The 22,197-nt window shown below is 54.6% G+C and overlaps 8 protein-coding genes across 8 annotated transcripts; 5 read left to right on the plus strand and 3 right to left on the minus strand.

The window, feature by feature from the left end:
* Positions 1 to 372: 372 nt before the first annotated feature.
* On the minus strand, positions 373 to 3,067 carry IWZ02DRAFT_436042 (uncharacterized protein; the record flags this gene model as incomplete). Its single annotated transcript, XM_066766496.1, has 4 exons — positions 373 to 773; positions 826 to 2,778; positions 2,827 to 2,976; positions 3,031 to 3,067. 4 exons carry the CDS (start codon positions 3,065 to 3,067, stop codon positions 373 to 375), a joined length of 2,541 nt encoding a protein of 846 aa, XP_066619793.1.
* A 225-nt stretch (positions 3,068 to 3,292) lies between these two features.
* IWZ02DRAFT_73360 (major facilitator superfamily domain-containing protein) lies at positions 3,293 to 5,870 on the plus strand. The gene is made up of 5 exons (XM_066771138.1): positions 3,293 to 3,679; positions 3,926 to 4,020; positions 4,185 to 4,508; positions 4,559 to 4,711; positions 4,760 to 5,870. The coding sequence occupies exons 1-5, from the start codon at positions 3,493 to 3,495 to the stop codon at positions 5,723 to 5,725; spliced, it is 1,725 nt and encodes a 574-aa protein (XP_066619794.1). The 5' UTR covers positions 3,293 to 3,492; the 3' UTR covers positions 5,726 to 5,870.
* Positions 5,871 to 6,992: 1,122 nt separating this feature from the next.
* Positions 6,993 to 7,613, plus strand: IWZ02DRAFT_493470 (uncharacterized protein; the record flags this gene model as incomplete). Its single annotated transcript, XM_066769935.1, has 1 exon — positions 6,993 to 7,613. The coding sequence occupies one exon, from the start codon at positions 6,993 to 6,995 to the stop codon at positions 7,611 to 7,613; it is 621 nt and encodes a 206-aa protein (XP_066619795.1).
* A 626-nt stretch (positions 7,614 to 8,239) lies between these two features.
* IWZ02DRAFT_436045 (uncharacterized protein) lies at positions 8,240 to 9,107 on the plus strand (the record flags this gene model as incomplete). The annotated part of the gene is made up of 2 exons (XM_066766497.1): positions 8,240 to 8,773; positions 8,949 to 9,107. The coding sequence occupies 2 exons, from the start codon at positions 8,240 to 8,242 to the stop codon at positions 9,105 to 9,107; spliced, it is 693 nt and encodes a 230-aa protein (XP_066619796.1).
* A 497-nt stretch (positions 9,108 to 9,604) lies between these two features.
* Positions 9,605 to 10,449, minus strand: IWZ02DRAFT_383865 (NADH-ubiquinone oxidoreductase; the record flags this gene model as incomplete). The annotated part of the gene is made up of 3 exons (XM_066765301.1): positions 9,605 to 9,733; positions 9,831 to 9,998; positions 10,108 to 10,449. The coding sequence occupies 3 exons, from the start codon at positions 10,447 to 10,449 to the stop codon at positions 9,605 to 9,607; spliced, it is 639 nt and encodes a 212-aa protein (XP_066619797.1).
* Positions 10,450 to 10,778: 329 nt separating this feature from the next.
* IWZ02DRAFT_493473 (uncharacterized protein) lies at positions 10,779 to 11,626 on the plus strand (the record flags this gene model as incomplete). Its single annotated transcript, XM_066769936.1, has 2 exons — positions 10,779 to 10,844; positions 10,910 to 11,626. 2 exons carry the CDS (start codon positions 10,779 to 10,781, stop codon positions 11,624 to 11,626), a joined length of 783 nt encoding a protein of 260 aa, XP_066619798.1.
* Positions 11,627 to 17,819: 6,193 nt separating this feature from the next.
* On the minus strand, positions 17,820 to 18,420 carry IWZ02DRAFT_73644 (uncharacterized protein). The gene has a single exon (XM_066771139.1). It carries the CDS (start codon positions 18,323 to 18,325, stop codon positions 17,963 to 17,965), a length of 363 nt encoding a protein of 120 aa, XP_066619799.1. The 5' UTR covers positions 18,326 to 18,420; the 3' UTR covers positions 17,820 to 17,962.
* Positions 18,421 to 20,008: 1,588 nt separating this feature from the next.
* IWZ02DRAFT_436048 (uncharacterized protein) lies at positions 20,009 to 21,805 on the plus strand (the record flags this gene model as incomplete). The annotated part of the gene is made up of 1 exon (XM_066766498.1): positions 20,009 to 21,805. One exon carries the CDS (start codon positions 20,009 to 20,011, stop codon positions 21,803 to 21,805), a length of 1,797 nt encoding a protein of 598 aa, XP_066619800.1.
* Between the last annotated feature and the right edge of the window lie 392 nt (positions 21,806 to 22,197).

A 22,197-nucleotide genomic window follows, 5' to 3' on the forward strand; every position in this document is an offset into this window, starting at 1 on the left:
CTGAAGCCCGTCTTCCCTCGCGGTCTAGACATCCAACGTGCCTCCCTGCCGCCATGCCATCCGTGCAAATGCGGCCCTACTTCAAGCATGTACAATTTGAATTCACAGCCCCATGTTGGCACGAGGTCGCCACTCCAGCTGAGCCGGCTAAAGAACACCGTGCTAAAAGAAGCTCAAACCCATTCCGCGACAAGCTTTTGGCGAACGTCAACCCGCCAAGAAAAGGGCCTACAGGTACTCTGGTCGACCTGGACCATCATTGGTGACACCAGCCGATACTTTCTCTAGCGCACCCGCAGCAGAACGCACCATCCCATTCTTGTATGTATAAAAAAAGACTCGAAAAAAAAGGTATCCTTCTGTACACCTTGATCAATGCCCTACTCCACCCACAACCCACGCATTAAAGTTTGGATCATCCGGCGGCGGAAACAGTCCCCTATCCGGCGCTCCGCCGTTCCCAACACCTCCAAAGTTGGCAGCGTCCATTCCTTGCTGTTGCTGCTGCTGCTGCTGCTGCTGCTGCTGCTGCTCTCTATTTCTCCTGGCCCGCTCTACCGCCTGGTTGCGCCACCAGACGAGGCCAGCTAATGCTCCCGCCAGGCCAAGAATGAGCAGCGTCTCAAGAATACTTTCGTCCAGCTCGTCATAGTAGTCATCGTATCCCCTGTCGCCATCCACATCATCTGGCTCGAACTGTTCGTAGTACGCGGTCGCGTCTGCCTCCAGAAACGCATTTAGCCATTCTGAAAGAGTGCGGGGTTTGCGAGTTTCTGTTAATGTCAGACGCGCAGCTGCACAATTACGGCGGCTAGGGCAACTTACCTTCATCCTCCTGGATGCTGTTGATGCGTCCGTGCGTCACTGTATTCCACCAGCTCCTTGCCCTGAGCTTGAAAAGAGCCAGAGTCACCGGAAGGTACGCCTCTCTGTTGGTCTCAAGTGCCTGGTCGTAAAAACGCTTCGCGAGATGGTAATCCTGGTCCAGTCCGATCCCATTCTCATGCATCCATCCCAAGTTCCAAAGAGCCTGAGCACTCTGCATCGTTTCGGCGGCGGCTTGATAGCACGCTGCTGCTTTGTCCTGGTCGGGCGGGGTTCCAAGCCCGTCAAGGTAGTAGTCTCCCATTTTGACCATCGAGTCGATGTTACTCTGCTTGGCTGACCGGGTCCAATAGACCAGGGCCAGTGAAGAGTCTCCCAGGAGGGGCACATGGCTTTTCGGAAGTAATAAGTTCCACACCGGCCGTGGTTGTGCCTTGTCAAGGAGGTAGGCGACGTTTGCTTGACCCGTCTCGAAACCTTGCTCTGCTGACATCATAAAGTCAACGAGAGCCGTTTCAACGTCGCCAGTTTCATATGCGTCGTTGGCTTCTCTGACGGGCGAGACAATGACTTCCGCCTTCTCGGCGACAATCTTGTAGTATGCGACAGCAATGCTGCACGAAGTGTCCCTGCCGATTCCCTTGTGGGCCATCTCAGCCAGGTAATAGAATGCTTCAAAGTGGCCATTGCGTGCCGCCAGATCAAAGTACTTGCCGGCCGTTGCTACATCTCCTTGGTCCAGGAAGAGAGCTCCGAGACGAACCTGAGCGCCAGGAAGATCCGAGTCTGCTGCGGCGGCGAGAAGATCTGCGGCTTTGAGGGCATCCTGTGGCACGCCTAGGCCTTCCAGGTACATGATACCTAGCGAATACTGGCATATGGCGTCGCCATGCGTGAGTCCGCGCTGAAACCAGATCTTTGCGATGGAGAAACTTTGTTCAATGCCCTCGCCTCTCAGAAACATTCGTCCAAGATATCCGGCTGCTTTGGACGCCAGTTTTTCTGCGTTGGGAGGAAGATCTTTGTTCACCCTGCCCTCCTTGTTCCAGACGACCCGAGCCACTTCGAGGAAGTATGCCTTTGCCGCCTTGAGGTCCCGTTTGAGTTCTCTGCCTCCATCATAGTGGAGTTTGCCGAGGTTGAACGTAGCCCTGAGGTCGCCTTTCCGTGACATCAGATCCAGATACTCCAAGACGTCATCAAATGCCGCGTGTGCATCAGAAGTAGCCCCGCCAATTTTTGCATTTGGGCCTGCACTGCTCACGCTGGCACCTTCACCATATACACCACCAAAGTCGTCTGCAATTCGATACCCCTCTTTCATCATCACATGTCCACAAGGCGGGCCCGAGCGCATGTATTCCACCGCCTTGTCCGCAACTTTCTTGTACCAGTGCACGGCCTGCTCGCATTCCCGCGGTGTGGCAATTCCGGTGTGGTAGCGGTACGCAATCGTCATTTGAGACCTCAGATTCCCGCCCTCTGCTGCAAACGTGTGATACAGCATCGCCTTGGCCTGGTCTTTTTCCACGACGCCTCCAATTCCGGTCGCATACATAAATCCAAGCATGTGCTGCGCCGTGGCATTGCCGTTGAGGTTTGCGAGTTCATGATATCTCTTGAACGCTTCCGGATAGTCGCGCGGGTGCGTGTAATTGCCATAAAAGTTCATTTCGGCCAGGAGAAATATGGCGTCCGGATTTCCCGCTTCTGCAGCGGAAGCCAAAAGCCGCGTAGCATCCGCTAGTTGTGGGCTGAGTTTTCTTGTCTGGCCTTCTGACGAAAGTCTGTCTTGTTTGGGAGGTCCGTTCATGAAAAGGATGAAGAATAGTTCCTTCGCGTAGTACGCGGTCGAGCCGAGAAGACCGCTGGGCTTTGCGATTGTAGCTAGACGACTGCCTGACGGTCGAATCTTGCGAAGCAGCGCCTTTGCTTGCTCGACCTCGTGTACACCTGGCCCATGATCAGCGACGTCGGATTTGTCCGCAGTTCACTGCCTACCCTTCACCGGGATGTCGTGCGACACTTTGGACCAGGTCCCATCGGCCAGCACTTGTTGTCGATGAGGAGCATGACGGTGCGCGTGTTGGGGCCGTTCTTCGGGGGCGTGGTCTTGAGCGATGGCAACGGTTGCGACAATGAGAGCGACTACTGCCAATGAGGGTCAGAATCGCAAGTCTGGGGGATTGTTGAGGAAGAGCTCACAAAGCAGCGGCCAAAGCCGCCAAGAGCGGAATGTCATTGCGCGCAAGGCACAGCGAAGGTTGAGTGGTCTCGGAGGAAGACGAGAGCAAGGGAGCGGGGGATCACGACATAACGTAAAGGGAAAAGGGTATCATGAAGAAGCCTGGGTGGCAAGCAGGAATCAAGTGGGTTGGTGGAGGTGTAGTGCAGCTTGGTCAAGATGCCACCAAGCAACATGCACAGGGCATCACGTCCACACCCGACGGCACCATCCCTGCCCAGTGTCCTGCCTCAGGCACACAACAACAGGGAGCCCAGTTCGGCCTCGCCTTTGTAATCAACTATCTGGTCCATATCAAAGACATGGCTGATTCTCCCACTTTGATGATCTGGATTAGTTACTCCGAGGCTGCGGGACACATGGCTCACTTGCTCCATTCTCCGCACTGTCGCTGACCTCCACCGTTCTCTTCATCCATCATCATGACTGTTCGACACGGCTCGTCCGGCGAAACATCCCCCCTACTCTCACCTCGGTCCCCGTCATCACATTCTTCCAGGTCGTCAACATCTTCGGCTCGCCATGTCAAAGATGGGTCCGAGCCGACAATCTCTCTCTATCGAGGAGCCGCCATAGTTGCTTCTCTCGGCATGATTATATTCCTTCAAGGTCGGTGCAATTAGTTTGGTGTGCTAGTGCAACCCGTCCGCAGTCTTCAGCCAGACAAAGTGCAGAGCGCTCGTTGAACGGGCTCGTTGGGCAGAATCCATGCCTTGGAGAAAGGTTTCACAGACTTGGGGCACGCACATCCCATCCCGTCCAAGTGGTTCTGAGTTTCTGCACCACTACTACACTTTCCCGTCCATTAGATCGCCTGGAAGTTTGATGCGACTCCAGCTGCTGATGACGACATAGCCTGCAACTTTTCCCTCCTCACGACTACTCAGTCTTCTATTGCAGCAGACTTCGATGCATTTGAAGAGGCTACCTGGTTTACCTCGGCATATCTGGTATGTTTTGAAAATGATGGTCAACCATGGCCTTTTGCCACTTGATTGGATTTCCCAAGGCAACTTCGGGCAATTTTGCAATCGTCTTTGCATGTATCTGCACTGTGCTTTTCGCTACAGAAAAACAACGTTTGACGCGATGTATACGGACTAACAACTGCTAGATCCCAATGTCTAGCACGACCCCTCTCATGGGTCGACTCAGCCAAGTTTTTTCTCCCCGCATCTGCATATTCATCTCAACGCTCTTCTTTGGACTTGGGTCCCTGATTGCTGCGCTCTCGCGATCTTTGGAATGGTTTCTCGTCGGTCGAGTGGTTGCAGGTTCTGCAGGCGCCGGCGTCGCCTCAGTCGCCATCATCATCGTCCTTCAAGTTGGCGGACCAAAACACCGTGGACTGCTACTGGGCGTGATCAATTCCATCATCACCACTGGCGTATCTCTTGGAGCTGTGCTAGGTGGAGTTATTGAACCTAGATTTGGATGGGTGAGTCCAGGAGGGGTTTTGGTTTGTGTTGTTGCTGACAGATTGAAAAGAGAGCCGTGTTCTGGCCACAGACGCCGCTTTTGATCCTGGGCGGAATTGCCATTTTATTGAGCATACCTTCGCATCTCGGAGCATCCAAGGATGACACGCGGTCCATGCGTCAAAGGCTCATGGAAATCGATTACCTAGGGGCCGTATTGCTGGTAAGTTGAAATTATCTACTTATCGCAAGCAATGCTGATTACTCTCAGACGCTCACAATTTTCCTTCTTTTGCTTGGGCTTTCGGGCCGCAGCATTAAAGTCATTCCCATTCTTGTCTCTCTTTTGGCTCTTCTTCCCCTATTCACCTTTACCGAGCTTCGCATCTCCCGTGACCCGATTATCCCCGTCTCTCTTCTCTCCTCAAGAGGTCTCCTTCTTTCCTGCCTCGCCACCGTCACTTTCATGGCATCCCGCTGGTCTGTCCTCTTCTACACGCCTGTCTATGCTATAGGCGTGCTTCTGTGGGCCCCTGCTGCCGCCGGTTCAATCCTGATCCCCACGAACTTGGGCTTCGCAATTGGCGGCCTAGCTGTTGGCGCCCTGCACATCCGTCGTGCAGGCTCCTTTTACTTCCCATCACTCCTCTTTACGGCGCTTTTTCCAATCAGTCTTCTCTCCATGGCATTGAGCGGCACTGCTGCCTTTCCAGCGGCCGGCTATGTCGCCCTGACCTTCATCAACGGCACTGTCACCGGCGCAGTCATCAACTACACTCTAGTCCACACTCTGCACCTCACGCCGCCCGCCACCCACTTCATCGTTACATCCCTCCTTGCAACGTTCCGTGGCTTCGCTGGGTCGTTTGGTGCTGCAGCCGGCGGCGGCATCTTTGCTCGCTTCCTCTCGAGATTCCTCAACGAAGGCTTCCATGCTCATGGAATTGATCCGAGGGAAGAACGTGTCAAAGAATTGATAAGGAGGTTAGTCGGCAGCCCGGCGTTGGTTGGAAGGCTGCAAGGTGTGGAGAAAGAGGTCGCAGTTGCATCATACGAAGGAGCTCTGAGGGGCCTCTTTCTGGTCGCTGTCGCGGTCGGCGTGGGTGTCGTATTTGCGCAAGCGGGGACTGGCTGGAAGGGCTGGGAAGAGCGGTCCGATGAGCCAGAACATGACACTGAGCAGCAGAGGAGAAACGAGATTGAAGAGGCGGAGCGGGCTGAGGTGGGGTCCGCGTAAAGATCGCTCTATATACCCACGAGTAAACAGTACAAATACGTAGATAAGGGAGCATGGATAGAGCGTGACAGAGAAGGGAGGCGTGCAGGAGGTCAGCCTAATTTCTCGAACCAAGAAGCAAAGGACTTGAAGTATTTACGGCTGCCTTCGATACACGTTGACCCATGAGGATGTTGGAAACAAAAAGTGTCCTTAGCAACATGAAGAAGATCCGAGACATGCCGAGCGTTTGAGATGTCTCGTCTGGCTATTTATAAGCACAGAGATCGACGGCATTGAAGTATCCAATATGAGATGGCAACGTGGAGCGGTCCAGCAAAAGATTTCCTCCCTCTGTGGCGAATTCGGACGTAACCGTTGCGTTGCTCGAAACCCCCAAACAGCCTGGAAAGACGGAAGATTTCCCCGAATATCCCTCTTAGTCGCTGAAAACTGCGTGAGGAACCAGTGTACAGCCAGACTGGTTTAGACTGGTATTTCGCTGAGCTCATTTATTACCATCGACTCGTACTCCAAAAAAAGTCTTCGAACAGGCCAAGTGCATTATTCCATGCGGCTAAAGACCAAGGTCGAAGGAGAAGATTCTTGACAAGATTCACTGGTGGAGACTATCGGCAAGCTATGAAGAGTGACCACCCAAGCGGTCAGTTGCTTGTCAAATTAGACACTCATCGCTGGTAGCAAATGCCAGGAGTTAGGACACCTTCTTTGTGCCCATTGGGAGCCAACTGACGCTCGTATGCGGTCGTGGTGCAAAGAGAATAGCAAACATTGAGACATCACAGGGTGACACATGCCTTACCATGTGGTCCCTTAAGCAAGGCTCTTGCACACACATTGAGAGGCAAGTTGCTGTAAACGCAGAGTTTGTGAAGGGAAGTCAACTTGACAATCTTCAGACGCTCCTCCACTCTTTACCACCATCCCACCGGTGTCTCAACCACAGCCAAAAGATTTCAATATCGCAAGTCGGCAAACATGTGCTGGCCATTCGTCGAGTACGAGCTTGAAGAGGTGCCGAGGCCTTCACTGAGGAGGAAGCGCTCGAAGCGGACGAAGGGCAAGCGGGTGCACTGGTGGTCCAGCCTATACTCGGTGAGTGGTCAATCTCGTGATTTATTGCCAGCCTCGAGCCTCTTCTCCCCGACTCCTCCCCTCTCTTTCCACCACATCAGGCCGACTCACACAAAATTTCAACTCCCTCCCAACCCTCCTCGCACACCCCCTTCACATCATCATCATCATCACCTTGACGCCGACAAACATCATGGAGCGTCTTGGCGAGAGCAACTACGACGCCTGGCAGAGGTCTGAGTCGCGCCGCCGTCGCACTGACGTCGTCAACGCTCAGCCTGGCCCCAACCCCCAGCCCCATGATGACAGACTTCACCATTACCAGTACCGTCCTCGCAGTGCAAGCGCCGTCGAGAGAGCTCCCGCCATTGACGGATACCTTGTCGAGATTGAGAGATTGAGACGTTTGGCTGAAGCGCGTGTCCAGCACATGGTTCCGATGTACAGCCCTAGCCGCCCTCAGTACGTCCAGCCGCTCTACCCATACAACTACCACCCCTACGGCTGCTACTATCCGAACGACTGCGTCATCTACAACAATCCGAGCAACCAGCAGCACGTCTGGCATGGTAGAACCGAGGCAGAGGTTCGTGACGACAACAAGGTTCTTGCTGAACGCGACGGTGCCAACGGCCGCCACGAGATCATGCCACGCAACCCTCGCCCGGACCAGTCTTTCTGGGTGAGAGACGTCGACGGCACCAGATACATTCGCCCCTATGCGTTCATCGAAGACAATCTGCGCCCGGGTGAATGGCGCCTTGACCAGCGCCACGGCAACCTCTACTTCGTGCGCACTCGCAACGAAGACTGACTTCGAGGTGCGTTTTCCCATCCATCTGGTAATGCAAGTGTTGACGATAGGAAAGGTCACCTTTACTTTCGAGAGGTTCGACGATTCGCTTCCAAGCTTTTCGGACCGACCTCTTCAAGTCGACACGACTCTACACACATTCTCAGCTCTTCGATCAAGATGTGAATGACCTTCTCGGATCACTGGCTCAGCGCGTTGCCCAGCCTTGACCCATTCGACAAAGCCCAGCCGCCATCATATTCTTCGCCAGCCATACTGCTCGCGACTCTTGCGGAATTTTCTTTTTCATCTTACTCCCCTCTCGACGGATTGGATCCAGGTCATCCGAAAAATTTCCTCTTGCTTTTGGTTTTTTGGAAGGGGTCTGGGCTTTGGCGGATCAGCTTGAGGTGGTTTTCTTTGGATGCGATTGAATCTTGCGATAAAATTGGCGGCTGGGAAAAATTCCAAACAGAACCAGACCAATCAATGGGGCTTGTAGTGACAACCACAATCGCGCGTTGAAGTCGACAGACGGTTGACAGGTCGTGTATAAATAAGCAGTGCGGTCCAAGCGCCTCTTCCGAGACACTGTCTTGGCCGTTGGTTGGCACCCAATGACGTCGCCGCCTCGCCCGCCGAACACCATGCCACTACCCACCGCGACAGCTTCGACCTCAGTTCTTTTCCTGCTCGTCCTGATCCTCGCCTTCTTCCCCAATCTCTTCATCACCATCCTCTCTCTGCCATTCGCGCTGCTCTTCCCCAGCAAACCATTGACGCCGATCCTGCCGACCTGCGACTGCTGCCCCACCGCCCACTGCTTCCCGGCCGAACAACTTCTCTCTTCTGCAACCACCAGCAATACCGCAGCCCCCTCCGCATCTCTACCGCCGCCGCCTACCATGTCGTGGACGCAAAAGACCTTCTCGCTGCCCTCCAAGTCCAAGGGCTCCTACCTCGTCACCGACCACGTCCTGCAATCCGTCCCCGAGATCCGCAACTACAAGGTCGGCCTGCTCAACCTGTTCGTCCAGCACACGTCGTGCGCGCTCAGCCTGAACGAGAACTGGGACGAGGATGTCCGCGACGACATGACTGACGCTCTTGACCGCGTCGCCCCCGAGGACAACAAGGGCAATTTGTACAGGCATAGCGCTGAGGGCCTGGATGATATGCCGGTATGTAGGACTTGCCTTTCTTTTTTCTTTTTTTTTTTTTTTCTTGCGTTGGCTGTGTTGGACTGCGGTGAAGGCGAGGAATGGAGAAGGAGGTGTGGTCGTGACGTTCAAGGGGTCTTTGGTCGGCGGCAAAAAGGGTTGGTTGACGGACTTATTTGCTGATTTATCTTGCTAGGCTCATATCAAGTCAGCGCTTGTGGGCGCTAGCGTCACGATCCCGATTAAGGACGGTAGACTGGCTACTGGTACATGGCAGGGCATCTGGTATCTCGAGTTCCGTGCATACAAGCACACTAGGAAAGTTGTGGCTACTATCCAGGGCGAAAAGTCGTGAAAGGGCAAAATGACTGGAGGATTGTGGAATTGAATGGCCAAGTCCAAGGCAACACTTCCCATCTCCACGCATCCATAGTCTGGTTGGAAATTGCTGATTCAGCTTCTATTGCATCGAGGCATCTATGCTAGACAGGGGGCCTGCTCCAACGGCAGCGAGCCGTGGTAGACTGGGCGTAGATCTGGGGTAATCAGAAGTACAAATGACAAAGCCAGCGCATCCGTGAGGCGTCTAGTGGTTCGTGAGAGAAAAAGGCAAAAAGTGACTGCTCCGCTTCAATGATCATGCTCCTTGAACGCCAGGCAAAACTCAGTGGTTCATGAAACTCAGATCGCTCCCACCAACAGTGCCATTTGCGACCCAACTCGCGACCTAATTCTTCGCTTGGACGATTGGAGCAACGCTTCTTTGATTCTGTGACGGGGAAGAAAAATGAGCACAAAACACGAACGAAAACTGAAAGCCTGGTTCACGGCCCCTTCTCCAAGTAATCGCGCTTACCGTTGCTCTAACGGCTTGTTTGTGATGCTCTGGCTGGGCTCGACTTCTCCAGGCTGGCCGGTAGCCTCCAAGGGATAGGAATGGGACAACTGAGACTCGATGATCTTTCTGTGACGCTCGTGGGCCTGTATTTCACTTGTTAGCACATAATTGTCATGCAGAGACTCATTGACGAGTCGGAATTGCGTTTCCGGACGTGGGGGAGTCGACAGCAACACTTACAAAAGGCAGACCACAATAAGTGCACCAGGCGATCTTGGGCTTGTCCACATTGATGAAAATTCTAGGGTGTCCAAGAGGTCCACCGCCGCCGTCACACGAGGCCTGACGTTCGTTAACCCAGCGGACGGGCTGCTTGTGGATGAGGTCGATGGCAGCATGGGGGCGTGGCTATGCAGATGTTAGCTTTATATTCAACGCACTTGCTCCTTGCCGCCAATTCACTCTAACAAGCTTGTTGTCATGATGGGAAGCTCAAAGACGGCCATTGTCAACGTACCTGATCAGCAATGATGGTCTGTTCAAATCTCGGGCCAGCCATGGCGCGCTCCCTCGGCTGCTGGCTCCTGCTCCAGATGCCCTTCCTGTTGGGAGCTTGCTGAGTACGGAGCTTTTCGGCCTGCTCGACGCTCTCTACGAGCGTCTCGCCTGTTGCTCCCATCGAAGACGTTGGAGTAGCATTGGTCGAGGACACGTTCTGGACGGCGTCCTTGGGGTTCGGGTCATTTGCGGGGACGGTGCCGGTCGGGGGGACTTGCGAGTTGCTGGAGACAGCGCGGGCGAAGGCGCGCGAGGCTGGGGCAATGGAAGCCCTTAGACGAAGAGGCGCTTGTCTGAGCATGATGAAATTCGAAATTGATGAGACTTGAGTAGTGAGCTCGTCGAGGTTGATGGGAGCTTAACACAGAGGGAGCGTTTCCCCGCGAGATGTGGACTGATGTTGGCTGAGCGTGGAGGAGAGAGGCCCAAGCTCGTCAGTGCGTAAGTGATGGCCGCCCCTTCCTGCCATGTCTGCACCGATTGGCGGTCACGCTCACAACTGCCACCGCCCAACTCCACATCCTCCTCACTTTTTGTGGATCAGCTCCAAACGCGACAACCAAGGCCTTTCTCACGCCAGACCTTTCCACCTGACTCTGACATCACCCTTTTCTTCACCCAGCGAGCGCCATGACGACTCCCAATGGCCGCTCTTCCAAGGTCTCAGGGCCGTCGAATCGGCTCCTGTCTATGAAAGTAATCAAGAGATCCGCTTCAAATTCTTTACTGGCTCTGTGTTGATGTTTCGCAATGAATGACAGTTTATGCAACGCGCGGCCGCCTCTCACAACACTACTCCCAAGTCACCATTTACGCCCTCAGGTCCTCCGGCAAAGCGCCAGCGCACATCTGCCACGTCTTCCCCGGCCACTCCCACCGATTATGACGCAGTTCAAGCAGCGGTCGCCGCTGAAGAGGCTAAGCGCGCCGCCGCCATGGAGCGTCAGGCTGCTGAAGCTGGCGAGACCAGATGGGTGCTTTCATTCATGGAGCCGGAAAAAGAGTCACGGCGGAAGGGCTCGTTGAACGTGGTCAGCGCTGGCTTCGCCGATCTGGACAACACCAATGACGATGATAACGATGATGACGAGGACGATGTTCCTCAAGTGGGTCGAATGGCCTTTGGCAAGAAACCTCCTCCACCGGCGCAAAACAATGGCAGCGACAGCGACAGTGAGTCTGATAGCTCGGAAGCCGAGGAGGACAAGGATCCCACCACAGCCATGATCCGCGAGCAGCGCAAAGAGGCCGCGCGGGCAAAGCGCAGGGGAAAAAAGGAAGCAGAGGCGGCCAAGATGGCCCAGTTTGCTGCTGGCCGCAAGAAGGAGGTCAACCTGAACAAGCTGAAGAGCATCTCTGGAGGCTCGAGCAATCAGCGTAGCAGCAGCAAAGATATCGACTGCTTTGGCTGTGGTAGAAAGGGCCACATCAAGTCTGATTGCCCGAATACAGTGCGAAGGGGTAGGCAGGGCGATTAAAGAAGGTCATGGACTCGGCCCTCTACATACAAACTGCATCCAACAGCAGAGCGCATTGGTTAGGCCGTTTGCAGCTCAAGCCATCAGGCTTGCAACATGGTATGTTGCTGCTGAAGCCACGGAGAAACATCAATCGCTCTTTGATTAACCTGTCAGTGCTCCAAATTCAAATCCGGTCGACGACATGGCTCTCACAATAGCCTGTTCGTTCCGTCATCATCTCAGGCATTCATCTCAACAGGAGCCTAAAAGCTACAGACAAGCTTCCGTATAGACGATTTCAATAAGGCAACCGGGCAATGAAATACATGCCAAGCTCTAAGAGTGCGGAAAAGCGTGATGGGTTCTGAATAGGGGAAGGGGAGTTTTGCTACCGCCAGTGAGGTAACTTTCACTTGATTCATGGATCGTCAGTACTAGCTAGCGGGTCTTATTCTTTCGTGGAGAATTTGTCGTTTTGCTCCGTGCTTTCTACGAAGCAACACTTATTTTTCATTCTCTTTCAGCTGTCATCTCCAATACCCTGCATTCAAAGGTGTTTGTGTCAAGGGGTATTTTCTTGCCAACAGATTTGCCGGCGATAGGTCTTGCTTTCGTCGCTTTACGATTCGATTTGGATGACCTCATGAGCACACCCAGTTTGGAGCCTGACTTCCGCCTTTTCGCCATATGGGATTCGGGTAATAGGGAAGGCAAAAGGGATCGAAAGACTTGTCCCCAGGCCTTGCGTATGCCCAATTGCACCACTGTCCAATGACCAATGACAGGGCTTATCATACTCTCAAGCAAACACTCAACGCGCGCGCCAAAGTGTCTTCCCCTCACCATTCACTCTTCGCACCATTTTACGAGTCCTAATTTCGCATCGTCAAAATTAGATGGTCAAACCGACGAGCATCCCCAATCGCAAGTTATTTGCACGCGTCTACAGCAATCTCCCGCGCATCCGCAGCCCGCAAGCACCATCACGACATCATTCAACAAGCCCGCGAGCCAAGCAACCCCGCCAAACTCTATCTACTAGTCCCAGTGCCATTCGCTGCAGGCCATACGGTAAGTCGAAGCTCTTGGTGTCTGCCTGCAGTCCAAACAGACTTTGGCCTGTGCAGCCGCGTGGAGCCACGGCCGTCCGTCCGGCCGGCCGACCGACCGACCGACGGGCGGACAGACGCGTTGGCCATCATAACCTCTCAATCTCCGTCGCTGCTTCCAAAAAACTTTCAATTGTTCGTTGTGGAGGGGTCCCTGTCTTCACGGCGGCCTGGGTAGCCCTGGTTCATCGGCCTTTTCGCCTGTTCCTGGCGACTGCGATATCCCAGCTCCTGGCTGGCAGGAGCCTCCCTGCTTTGCGGCGGGAGTTTGCGAAATGAAGGGTCCTGCGGAGCGGAGCCTCTTGTTTGGGTTGAATGGTTGGAATAGGGGTTGATGGAGATGTCGATGCGCATATGGCTACTGAGATGATGCGTGTTCGACGTGTCCTGATGCGATTGCGGTGTGCAGTTGTGAGTTAGAGCGCATGTTGTATTTAGAAAGAGAGGATAGATATGCTGAGAACAACTAACCAGCATCTTTAGGACGACCGCCTTTTCCGCAGATTAGTTATTGACAGGATGACATCGTCGATGACGAGGTACCAATGGCCAAGCACGCGATCATGCTCACAAGCCACTAAACCACCTCCTCCTCCATACGCTTCTTCTGTACACACTGTGCAAAAGCCTTGTGGAATTTGACCACCAGGACAGTTACGAGCACGTATGTGCAGGAGAGAAGCCTCCAGCCTCCATCCAGCAATCACGATCAGCCTATCACAGAACCAACCGCTCTCTCGGCCGGCTACCGGAAGCAAAGCATACCTACTATGCCTTCGCAGCCACTTTAAAAACCGCGGCGTTTATCCAACGTACAGCCGCGGCGCATCTCCAACACCTATGTAACCAGCCCGCACGCTCATTTCGCGTGTCTCTTAGAAAAGCAGCAGAATCGCGCAAAGAAGTGCTAACTCGCGCGCATAAACACAGACATATACGCACACATACACGCATGTACGCGCGTCATCACCGTTATCATCCCTTGTTGCTCATCTGCCTAGGACCACGGATCGCTACAAGCGCGGATGGGTCGATCAGTGCTAGGGCGCACGATTTAAGCACGGCGTTCATTTAGTCCCATCATGGATGCGGCAACTAGTGAATGCCGGAAAAGAAAAGATGCGATGATGTTGTTCCTTGCTCTGTTTCAGACGCGCCGTGCCTTTGACGGGGGGTTTTTTTTTTTTTTTTTCTGGGATTTGGTTTTGGCGGAGGGGATTATCCTGGTTGGTTTTCCCCTGATCCACCAGAGGGGTGATTTAGTGAGGGTGAGAGATCTTATTTGTCTGGATGGATGGATGGATGGATGGATAGAAAAGTGCGTGCTAGGATAGGCATGGCGGGTTGGAGCTGCGGTGGGCTAGGAGCGTGAGATTGTGGTGGTGGTGATGATGATGATGGAGGGCAGTGGAAGAGATAGAAGGTCGAATTAGGATTGCGAGTATTGAGGGGTGTGAGGAGAGGGAGATGCGGCACTGCCGCGCATGACTTGAGATGCTCGCCAACGGCTCTTTGGAACATTCCACCAAGACAGTTTTCTTCTGCTTCTTCAGCCCTGCGAGGCTGGGTGGTTGGTTGGTTGGTTGGTTGGTTGGTTGACAAGCCGGACGGCGAGTGAATTAATTGGGTCCATGAGACAACCACCACGGCAACATCCCATGCCACCCCATCTCATCCCTCATTTCAAGCCCAAACCACCCATCCCCTCCCTCGACGCGAACGAACACCATAGCCGACCTGTACGAGCAAACCCCGCATTTCACTCTCCCCCTTCCCCCTCACTTCCTACGCCCGCACCACGCGCACAGCCAGCAAGGCCATCCACCAGACCAAGACGCATCACTAGACCAACCAAACAAGGAACTCGGCAATAAACATAGATGATGCAAACGTAATCAACATCCCTGCCCCCTCGCTATCCATCCACAGTACATACAGTACACTCGTTCACTTAACCGGCTATCGCATCTACCCGCGTGCTGTCATGCCGGTGTTCAGCGTCAACAGCTTTTCAAACAAGAAACGAGAGCAGAACGGGAGAATGGTGGGAGATTGTGCCAATTTTAGCCCTCTCGTTTACCCTGGCTATTAAGGCAGCTAAGATTCCCTTAGTATGCTGATTATTACGGCACAACCTCTTTCAGTTACACAGATTTGACATCAGAGATGGTCAGAAATAAGGGCGGAAAGGCTGAAGAACTAGACCTCTTGACCGGTTACCTAGCTAGAAGTTGGATAGAATAGTCATGCAACTGGTGACTCTGAACTCTGGCTTAAGATTGTGTCTCTTCTCTCTCTCTCTCTCACACACACACACACATATGTAGGTAGTGGCGCCCCTCCCTGTCATCTTCCCGCGGCGGCTGACGGGCGAAATTTCACGCAATCTCCCCTTTTTCTTGTTCGTTTGCTTGGTCAACCTTTTGTCTTTTGCTGTCTACTTACTTAGCGTATTTCTCTTTACTGCTGCACTGCTTGTCGCCGTTTCCTGTGGCTAGCACCCTGACCTTGACCTTGAGTCTGATCCCGTCTCAACCCGCAGCGCTTCTTCCTCCCCCCCCCCCTGTTTCTCGTTCTACAGCACGCCAAGGGAGATACGAGCGAGGTGCGAAGGTGGTCAGGATACGGACGGATGGATGGATGGATGGATGGATGGACGGGTACCTGGAACACTATTCCGCATAGGAAGTGTAGATCCATCCCGGTCTTCATCCATACAACAGCACTGCTCGAGGTCGAACGAACCGGACGGGTATCTCGTATTCACCCACTATCCACCCACTATCCAGCATCTGTGGCGGCGCTCGCATCCTTGTCCCTTTACAGCACATTCATCTACTTAGCATGGCTACGTTGGTAGGGAGCGGGAATCTGGAAATTAGACTGCTTTCCATTTTTGCAGTGTTGTGCTGCTGTGCTGGGTGAATAGCGCGCCCGCTTTTCTTTTCTTGTCTTCTTTTTTTCTTTTTCTTTTCTTTTCTTTTCTTTTTTTTTTTTTTTTTTTGCGCGTTTGTTGATTGGTTAGACTGCAGATGGCATGTTTGCGCAGTCTCTGTTGCCCTCGTACGTATCGTGCCCTTTGGCGAGTAGATTGGGTGTGGCGGGTGGCGGGTGGGCCGTCTGTCTATTTGTCTGTCTGTCTGTTTGGCGTCTTATTCATCAATTGCCACTGATGGAGGAAGGGATGGGGAGATGGGGGGGCAAGATGGTCGGTTGGGAGAGCTGGATGGTGTTGAGTAGAAGTGATTCGTGTGGGACTTGTCTTGCCTAATCGAACAGTCTCCTGCTACATGGACATATGTATTGTACAATGTCTTTCTTGCTGACGGGGGCCGATTCGCATCAAGTCATGCTTCAAAACACAAGCTATTCTTTGATGTTCAACACCGCGGCCTGCGTTTGTTTGTTGTATGGTTCGCGGTACGAGTCTTATGTGTGCAAGCAACCAACCCGGACACTCTCGCCACACACTCCGCAAAAGAAGGAACTCGAGGCACGGAGGTGACGAGTCTCAAAGAAAACATCAACTGCATGACATATACAGGTAGCTAGCTAGTCCACAGCTCTGGACTCGAGCAATCTAGGTATGCATCACCACAATAACCGACCACCGCGTTCCAGAACCTTTTCCCTCTCCCAGCCACCCACCACCCACCATTTTCCACGTGTATGTTCCTACCTTAACCACGTCACCACCACCAAGCTTCTTCCTCCAAGACACTGCAAGCAGGCAAGCAAGCAGCACTGCGCCCCACGTTTCACGCCACGCTGAAACTCTCACCTGCGTCACAGTGACAGGCAACCTACCACCACCACACGTACCTGACGTCAAATGACGGCGAGCACACTGGGTACACACGAGACGGCGGCGGCGGCAGCGGGCAGACTGAGCGACAGTGGAAAGCCAAACCGTGTAAGCACCACTGCCTGCGCTTGCGCTTGTGGCAGCAGGAGAAGGACGACGTCAACCCAAGCCAAGAGCCAAGGTGCAATAGAGAAAGGGGGGGGGGGGGGGGGGGGGGCTGGGCAGCTAGGTGCCTAGTTGGTGGACTGACAGGGCATGACGCGTGGGTGTGGATTGATGGAGAGGTGAGTATAAAGTAGGTAGGTGAGTGGTGGAGGAGTGCAGGATGGCGTGGCGTGGCGTGTAGGCTTCCCAAGGCGAATAGATGAATGCGAGGTGATGGACTCGTCTACTGTCCAGCTTGCGCCGAACCACCGAGCTAGACGAGGCAACGAGTCGTCAAAGGGGCGGTGAGGCTCGAGACGAACGCAGGTGGGTGGGTGATCGTCTTTTGGCCGAAGCCACGTACGGAGAAAAAGATGGATGTCGATGATGATGATGATGATGATGATGGGGAAAAGGGTCGGGGGGACCTAAAAGGCGGACCAGAGTCGGAGAACGAAGATCAAGGGACGGGGCTTCTTGTCACCATGGGTAATGATGTTCTCTGAAAGCTCGGGACGCGAGGGATGGGGGACGAGCGAGGGCAAGAGTTGCGAGATCAGCAGTGGAGGCGGCACGCCCAAAGCCTGACGCGCCCGGGGGGAGTCGATTGCTCTGTCGTGATAACGAGACGGAGAGAGCGCCGGGAGGAAGGGAGGAGCAGAAAAGAGTAGTGACGGAGCGCCAAAAGAGAGAAGAGAGTCGACAAGGCCGTGGTTATTATTTTTTGACAGCAACGGTGGAGATTTGGGTTCGTCCGTCTCTTTGGCACGGAATTGCAATGGCTGGCCGCCGTTTGCTGCTGCAGTGGCCGAGCAGTCGCAATGTCATCAACGCCGCCATTGCGCCACGATGCATTAGGCGAAGGAACGACGCAGTAGCGGTCAAGCTGTCAGGACGCTGTCGATTCGGACACTTTGCGGCAAGGCGGGACGAAGCAGAAGTCAGGTACGCTAACATGACCATTCGGGCGCCCAGCGGACCTGGTTGACGGCAGTATTGCAGGCCGACTGACCAAAGGACAAGAGATGAGGTTGTCATGGCAGTTGGATAGGTGCGACGAAAATAGACGTGAACAGCCTGCACCTGGGAATCGATTTTGTCTTTTGCCGCTTACAAGGAGAGACTGCTGTTTGAGACGATGATGGCAAACCGTGGGTCCCCCGACCGTTTGCGGACTGGTCGTGGTTAGCGGGTTTGGGGCAGTCTGGCAAATTCGTGAGGCTGGGATTCTGAACAGCGGGCAGCCATGGTGGACCAGAGCAGAGGGGATGACGGCTAAAAATAAGGGGCAGCTACCTAGGTACGTAGGAACGAGGGCGTTGCAAGTGGCGGTTGAGGGTTTTTAGGCGTCAACGGTCTAGTCTGGCTGATGGCTTGGTCTAGCAGCGGCGTGGCCCGATGGCGACAGACGGCGGCGGCGGCGGCGACGATGGAGATGTCACAGCACAATTGTAGGTTGAACATGTTTTGATGCCCTCGAGGTTTTCGGCCTTGTTGATGGGTAGGTAGGTGGTGCCAAGGCTGGAGGTTTATCGTGGTCGGGTCCGTTCCTGGGGTGACTCGCCTTCCCTGCATGAGAGAGCGAGCAGAAGCAATGTCCGCATGCGACATTGCAGTGCAGCCAACGGCAAAAAATGTTTTCCGCAGCAGTTGGCCCATGTCGGCTACCAAGAGGGAGACGTGGCTGTTTGACGGTCAAACCAAGTCAAAGCCTCCCGGTTGAGCAGATTGAAACAGCTCAGGTGGAATTTGGACGCAGAGAAAAAACCCCCATCAGCAGGGTCGTGTTGTGTAGTGGGTCTGGTGTTAGGCGAGGAAGGTTCCTAGGTAGGTACGGTAGGTAGGGCCATCAGGTCATGTGCCAGGCCAAGCGACGGGCGTCGTCATGCAGGTGCAGGAACAAGGAGATTTTCCTGGGGGCCTGGTCGACGACTCCAGCTTCTTCTGGCAAAGAGATGCGGATTCGAAGGGCTTCGGGGCGCGTGGTGGTCTTGTTAAGCAAATGATGCATCGACGATGTGGCCGGGAGCATGCGACAAACGCAATGCAAGCGAGGCAGAGGCAGCTCCCGCATGGAGGCGGCTAACGTGCGCCATCACTGGCCGTCTAGAGGCCCGGAAGCACGAGCAGACGGTGCAAAGACGGACGCATTGATGGCGTCCGTGATGTGACATGTTTCGGCAGAGCTGAGGAACGAGTTGTCTAGCGTCGAGTGGAGTAGAGCAGTGGTCGTTGGCATTTGCATCTGGTACCTACCCTACCTGTACATACCCAGGGCAGGCGGGCGAAAGTGGATGTGGATGATGGCAATGGAACCTCGGTGGCCCCGCCGCCCCGCCTTCGATTGTTGTTTTTGCAGACTGGAGGCCATGCATGCATGAGTCGGCACAGATAGCAGACCCTGAGAGAGCCAACCGATAGCGTGCCGCCGTGGATGCTGCCTCGATCGACAAGCGCCGTTGGGCAGACAAGCTAACTTTGCATGCAATTCGCTGCCCGTGAGAGAGAGAGACAGAGAGACGCAGTCAGCGTTCGAGATGATGTGTGAGTGAGGTCGTGGTTCAACACCGACTTGGTTGCGAAACACGGAGCAACCCTGCTTCGGCGCGCCACATCCGAATGGAGAGGGAAATGGAAAGTTGGTATCCTCTCTTCTCTGTTCCTCTTCACAGCGGTTGCAGTGTGACCGAGGTGCGGATATATATCACATGTGCAGCCAAACACCAACGACAGCCCAAGACGACGACCGCTGAGCGAAAAGGGCCACTAGCCCGACGCGCGACGTTTGCTGACTCGGCCCTCCATGGGCTGGGCTGGGCTGGGCAGGGCAGGGCAGAGCAGAGCTACTGCCCCCAGCTGACGGCCACACGCACGCCTCCACTCCACCACATCATCACCCTACCTACCTACTTTACCGGCCTGTCTCTCCGCCTTTCCACCGTTTTCCTCTCTGCCAATTAATTACTCTAGTCGCCTGCCGTCATGTCCGTCGTTTTTCCTCCATTCCCTTCGCCGCCTGTATCTGAAACCTTTCATGCCCGCGCACTGACAACCGTCGGTTCATCCTAATAAAACCGACAAAGGGTCCCTCGAACCACCTAATCCCTGCCGCTCGCGTCTCCTGTGCCTGCTGGGGACTCCCTCTTTCTTCTTCTCCAGGATCCCTCCACATCCTCCTTCAGGCACCCTGCGCAAACGCGGTATTGGGTCTTCACTCCCACCAGCTACCTACTTCCCAATTCTTCTCTCAATTACCGACCCCCCCCTCCCCTTCACCGCGCCCTCTTAAACACCCCCCTCCCTTTTGGCGACCATACGCTGCCTTCGTCGCGTGCCGCCAATATGGTTGACGTTCACTCGCTGTCAAGTGCTCAGCATCCCCAATGGCCTCTTGCCAAGTCTTACGAGCAGGGCAGGAGTTCAGGCAGCCCTGCTAGCACGCCTGACCTCGACGATTCTGAGCGGATCCGGATTGCGCCCTCCTCTACCCACCACCACCACCACCCAGTCTTGCGCTCTTCGGATGCCTTGCTACAAGAAAGATATCTCTCCTCCGAGGAGGACCTCTCCCCCACCGATCGAGATTCCACAGAGTCGTTTGAATTGGACGAAGACGATGTCGAAATCATGGAAGCCGAGCTCGTTTCTCCACGCCTCTCTGCCACCAGCATCCCGAGTCCTTGCAAGGTCGCCACCGCTGTATCCTACGTCTCCGCCGGCCGGGCCAAGGTGGTGGACCTTTCCGAGAGCGCTGTTCTCCGGGAACAAGCAATCAGCTTGCCGTCCATGGCCAACCCCGTCCCCATACTCAAGCCTCCGATCCCACGAACCTCCAGAATGTCCATGATGGCCGGCCACACTCCCCCCGCGAGCGCCGACAGACCAAACTTTCCTCTGAGACAAGACATGCGAGACGTCAAGGCGGAGAGACGTCAGACCGCCATGCCCACCTCTCACCGTCCTCCTCTCCCCAAGTCGCCCCTCGTACAGACTAGCGATGTGCTCAGGCCTGTTCCTTCGAGCGGTTCGATGCGGACTACAAAGTCTGCGAGGCATTTTAGCATGGCCATGGCCCCATATTTTGGACAACTTGACCGCCCCAGGCTCATGAGGTCTACCACTGACGTTACGGATCTCATGGGACCGGTCGACTCTAATCCGGGCTGGAACGCTAAAATCAAGGAAAATCAACGCCGCATGCAACGGGCCTCCGTCATGGATCTGAGGAGTCGCACAACACCGAGTCCTTCCATCGGCCGGAGGTCCACCGAGGGCGAAGTTGGTTTCGCTCGAGGTGAAGTTGACCATCGCGCCAGAATGACACCTACCCCCTCCACGCTAAGCCGCACGTCTACGCGGGAACAGGAACCAGCATCGCCAGCCCTTGAACGGCCCCCGACGATTTCCAGCTTCTTCCGCCGCCCGTCTTCCGCCAGGTCGTCCTATTCTCAACCGCCCCGGTCCAAGCGCGGCTCTGTCCTGCACATCCGCCAACGCTCAGGCTCTGTCCATTTGCCCACCTTTGCGCCGTCGACGACGTCCCTTGCCTCGACCAAGTCGGTCAGGATGCCTACGTTCCTCAACACGGATCCGTTCGAAAAGAAGGATGTCTCCCCAAAGAGCACCGAAGGCAAACCAACGCACCGCCGTCTGCGCAGCATCAGCCGTACCCTCACCCTGGCCAAGATGGCCGTCACGCCCACCAGCAAACGGGACAGGTCCAAGAGCAAATCCAAGTCACAGCCGGCCCCTGATCAGGATTCTGCCATCATGTCGCCCATCTCTCCCGTGGCGGAGCCTGCCGAAATAAAACACAGCTTGTACTCTCCCTCGCCCCTAGGCCCATCTATGCCGCCAACCCCTGTTACACCAAGTGCTTATTCTGTTTCCACTCCAGCAAGCTCGGTATATGGTCGTCGTAGCAGTTCCAGGATGAGCGGGCCCTCGCCTCCCGAGAGCGCCTCTGAAGTGGTTGCGCAACGCCGCAAGTCGAGCTTCGCCGGAAAGCCCAAACTGGTTCCCAGAGGAGCGGACGAAAGAGAACCCCCCTTTGAGTTGCCTCCCTTCCCAGATGAGCTTGAGTCGACGGGAATTCAGCGCAAGTTGAGGAAGAGGAAAAGCACTCTGGGATTCTACTAGCTCTCGAAAAGCATGCTTGACGCTGCTTGATGACTTGACTGGCTCAGTCACACGACCCGCATCTCCGCCATAGTAACCTGCCACGACCGCCACGACGCTGCGACACCCATTGGGCCCGCCCCCCTTTGACCTTGTATTTTTATGCCCCTCATCCCACTCACTCTCCGATTTTGCCAACCTCTCTTCGATACCCACGGCCGTTTCAGAAAGGCGCGCAGGCGCCTCGTTATTTCTACATCTTCTTGGACGCTCTGTCGGTCGCTGACTCTCCCACCTTCCAATCGCTAGATCTTCCGGTGGCCATTTTTGTGATTAAATTTGGCGTTTGTTCCAAAATTTCTTTGTTTTCTGGTGATGTTCGGCGTTTTTCGTACTTTGGGTGGTAGCCAACA

The sequence above is a fragment of the Phyllosticta citriasiana genome (assembly GCF_038021145.1).
Source record: "Phyllosticta citriasiana strain CBS 120426 chromosome Unknown IWZ02scaffold_13, whole genome shotgun sequence".
Classification (NCBI taxonomy): domain Eukaryota; kingdom Fungi; phylum Ascomycota; class Dothideomycetes; order Botryosphaeriales; family Phyllostictaceae; genus Phyllosticta; species Phyllosticta citriasiana.